Source organism: Corapipo altera, unplaced genomic scaffold (assembly GCF_003945725.1).
Source record: "Corapipo altera isolate COAL_440 unplaced genomic scaffold, ASM394572v1 98, whole genome shotgun sequence".
Taxonomy (NCBI): domain Eukaryota; kingdom Metazoa; phylum Chordata; class Aves; order Passeriformes; family Pipridae; genus Corapipo; species Corapipo altera.
The window spans coordinates 6,621,717-6,625,692 of record NW_020884914.1 but is presented as its reverse complement, the minus strand read 5'-3'; the positions used below and the strand labels follow the sequence as shown (position 1 = coordinate 6,625,692).

The 3,976-nt window shown below is 52.7% G+C and overlaps 1 protein-coding gene across 7 annotated transcripts in view; it reads left to right on the top strand.

The window, feature by feature from the left end:
• Positions 1–16: 16 nt before the first annotated feature.
• CREBBP (CREB binding protein) overlaps positions 17–3,976 on the top strand; it is a 95,128-nt gene continuing 91,168 nt past the window's right edge. For 4 of the 7 annotated variants that reach the window (XM_027654999.1, XM_027654997.1, XM_027655004.1 and 1 more), the window contains exon 1: positions 17–327. In XM_027654999.1, coding sequence (XP_027510800.1) covers positions 243–327 — 85 coding nt within the window. In that variant the 5' untranslated portion in view covers positions 17–242. The remainder of the gene's footprint in view (positions 328–3,976) is intronic. The other 3 variants (XM_027655003.1, XM_027655000.1, XM_027654998.1) reach the window with 1 other exon arrangement.

Below are 3,976 nucleotides of genomic sequence, written 5' to 3'. Positions count from 1 at the left end.
GGGGGGAGCGCCCGGGAGGAGCGCGGCCGGCAGGGAGGGGGCGCTGGGCCCTTCGCTCCCCGCCCCGAGCCCTCCTCCCTGCGGCCTGCGGCGGCCCGGCATGGGGGAGCGGGGGCGGCCGGCCGGGCACTGAGCGGCGCTGTTGGGTTCCCGAGCGGCGGAGGAGCGGGGACAGCGAGCTCGGCCCCCCCCCCCCGGGGCACCCCCCGACAACGATCACCGGCTCCGCCGCCTCGGCCACCATGGCGGAGAACTTACTCGACGGGCCGCCCAACCCCAAGCGAGCCAAGCTCAACTCGCCGGGCTTCTCCGCCAGCGATAGCACAGGTACGGCCGCGGGGGTGGCTCGGGCGGGGCTCCACGGCGGTTCCCCCCCCCCACACACACACACTCCCGACCGCCCCGCCGGAGGGGGGGCCGGGGGACCGCCCGCCCTGCCGCGGTTCCCGGCGGGGGTGGGTTGGGCCTCCTGCAGTCGAAGTTACCGGGCGGGACCCGTACGCCAAGTACCGTCCCGGCTATAAATAGCGGTTGGAAAAGGCGTTTTTTTGAGTCGGGTTTCCCCTTCTTTTCCTCCGTCGTCCTCGTTTTTAGCTCCCTAGTTCGGATGATGGGGGTGCGCAGGTGAGTGGGGTGCGCGTAGGGAAGGAGAAGGGCTGACCATCCTGCTTATTGTAGAATCGTGGAATGGGGTTTGGGTTGGAAGGGACATTAAAGCTCATCTCGTTCCGGCCCCCTGTCATGGGCAGGGACACCTTCCACCAGCCCAGGTTGCTCCAAGCCTCGTCCAACCTGGCCTTGGACACTTCCAGGGCTGGGGCAGCCACAGCTTCTCTGGGCAACCTGTACCAGGGCCTCACCACCCTCACAGGGGAGAATTTCTTTCTGATATCTAATCTAAATCTAAGCTGAAGGTGGCTTCATGGAAAGGTGGTCAAGGTTTTTATGTACTCCTGAAAACCCACATATTACCCAGAGCTAACAGCCCTGTACAGGGTCTTCCACTGTGCCCCTACATGCAACACACTACGGAATAAAAACTCCCTAACAGCTTCTTAATGAAGGAATGGTTTGGGTTGGAAAGGACCTTAAAGACCATCTAATTCCACGCCCCAGTTAATACTTTTGCTTTTTTTTTTTTTCCTTGCCTCCCCACCTGTGACTCAGGTTTAAGGCTCTTGGCTCAAACAGTCCCGAGCGTTTTTCCTTTAAAACCCGAACGATTTGCAGATAATAATTGAAGTTGCGGGGTTGGTTGTGTGACGAAATGCCCGGCAGCCTGGCAGTCGGGCTGTGTGTAGTCTCTCTGGCGTGCCTTGTTCTTCAGTTGTGATGGGTTTGTAGATAATAAGGTGCATCAAAATGTTTCATTTCCAGCGAGCGCCTGCCTGTTGTAAATACACACGTGTGCACAAGAGCGTGTGTGTGTGTGTGGACCGACATCTCCCGGTGTTCCCACTGTTTCAATCACTGAAACAGTGGTTTCTGAGGAACATGAAGTGTGTTGGACTTGCATTTCTGCTTTCAGAGATTAATGAATCTCGTGAAAGGGACAGTGATAAGTTAATCGTTCTATGCCTGCTGTGTTTTCATAGACTGAAAAAAATTATTACTATAATTGAGCTGATAAATTCTGTGGGTTTTTTCGGCTTGCTCAATCTGCGTTTGGCAATAGTTTTTGGGTTTCCCTTAGGGTTTTTTATGGTATCCTTTTCTTTTCAGCCTACAAATAAATGAAACAAGTGAGAAAGAAACAGTATCGAGAGTAAGACTTGTAAGGTAATATTTAGGTGAGGTCTTGTGATTGAACCATGTTAATCCCTTTCGTGGAAGCAGTGGAATATACGGGAGGCTGATACACAAGTTGCTGTGAAACGCTACACAGTAACTCAGGTTAAATACAGTTTTTCTTTAAGGCTTCAGCTAGACATCTTAGGCTCTCCTGGTAGCCAGTGAAAGGTGTTTGAAGAGGTGTCTTGGATTTTTTTTTTCCTTTCTTTTTTGAAGTTCTCTTGGTCTGCTCTGGAATGCTTCAGTCTTAATTACGTCCTGTTCAGCAAGTTCTCGTGCGTCTCGGTGAGCTCTGTGCAGTGCTGGATGTGTGAACTCCAGCATCTGCAGAAAGTTCTGCAGGGCTGAGGGGGCCTCTGGGCACTGGGATGGCAAACCCCAAGCTGTATTTTGGACAAGTGTGTCCATGGAGTTCTGTTGTCGCCCTCGTGTTCCGCAGGCAAAAATCTCTCTCTGCCGACAGCGTGGGTCATGTTTGTTCGCTCAGAGATTTATTTTTTTTTTTGGAAAAGCACTTCAAGGTTTGTTGCCAGCACTTAGTGCTGCTTGTGGAAGCATCTCTGGTGGTTTCTGTGCGTTGTAGCAGGTGATACACATAGTTTGAATAGTGACTGCTGTCAAAAACCTGCCCTGGACCTAAACCAGGCTGCTCCCTGGTGCCGAGGCTTAAATGAAAAAGTTCTGCTGCAGCCTGAGAAGGGGCTTTTGTGACCGGAGGAGCCTGGGGAGGTGGGTTTGAGCCTCGTTGCCTGGATGAGCAGCGAGTCGTGTGTGGGTGGACAGCAGTGTAATTGCAGTGGTCACCCCGTGCCGTTGGGTGCTGTGGCTGCCGCGGCAGGGACGTGCTTTCACAGCCACCGCGGCGGGCCCGGCTGGGCCCTTCTGCTGCTGAGCACTTCAGCTCCCAGCCTGCAAATGCCCGTACCCGAGGGTCTGGTGGCAGCCCTGAACGCTCGGCAGAAAGCAACTGCTCCTCCTTGTTTATATTTCTCTCGATGCTTTGATGGGGTGATGTTAAGCAACTCCTTTTGTCGGGGTAAGTTTTAGCTGCCTTTAATCTTTCTGATAAAAATAGCTCCTCAGCTTACCAGGGCGAAGTTTGTGCCGTTGAAATTGGTCTGCTTACGTTCTGAAAATACAACCTTTTCTGTTAAACCCAAGCAGGTGAATCTGATGTCTGATCTGGAGAAGGGAGCAGAGATGAAGGGTAACAGAAATGGGTGCTGTGACCATCGTTAAATTTCACGATAGTCCCATTTTGCAGCTGCCCCGCTGCTCTTTGTATGAATAAGAAAAGTTAAGACTGGTGTCTGTGCTGTATTGAACAAGCTGACTCCTGTGCTAAAATGTCCATGGGAAAGATTTTTCCTTGTCTAGCCAAGTAGGAGTAGTGCTTTTGTCTAATTACTGCTTTATTAGATACACAGTCGTTTTCGTACTTAAACATTTCTCTGTGGCTGTTGTGAGACATTCTCATCCAGTATGGGGCACAATAAACAAGGGACTCCTACAAAAAGTAGAAATACAGTAACTTTGCTTATGGTAGTGTGTTATTTTAACGTTGAGTGTCGTGATTCTTTGGTAGGTTGCTGGCATTGGTCCTCCAGCAGAATATACAGAGAGCCCACGTTGTTCTTGAGCTGGTCTAGGGCTGAATGCTGCACACCACACGTTGGGAAAAACACGACTGTGTGGAGCAGCAGCAAAGCTGGAGGTGTTCAGTGCCCCTGGACCATGATCCCTTCTACAGGTGGCTCGGTGGGGTCTGGGTTGCACTGAAGTCCTGCCTCTGTCTGCGTTCGTTCCGTTCCCTGCAGCTCGTGCTGCTGTGGAGCTGCACCAGTTCCAGAAACGACACCGCGTAATCTGGGCCAGGGCAGAGGGTGTCCCTCACGGCGTCAGCACTTAACGAATTCCTAAAGTAGGTGAAGTTGGGAAGAAGGTGAGATGAGCGGCTTCAGAAACCCATTAGAGCTGGATTTCCACCTCAGAATTTCTTGGGTGGGGGCGGTTGTTGATTTTTTTTTTTACCGAGCTGAAGCGGCAGAGCTGCAGCCGCAGAGTCCGCGGGCTGATGGTAACTCACGTTCTCCTCACAGCCTTGTGCTGCCATCCAGGACCCGGATTTTGTGCCGGGGGAAGGCTGGCCCTGCTGAAGGCTGGCCCTGCTGAAGGCTGGCCCTGC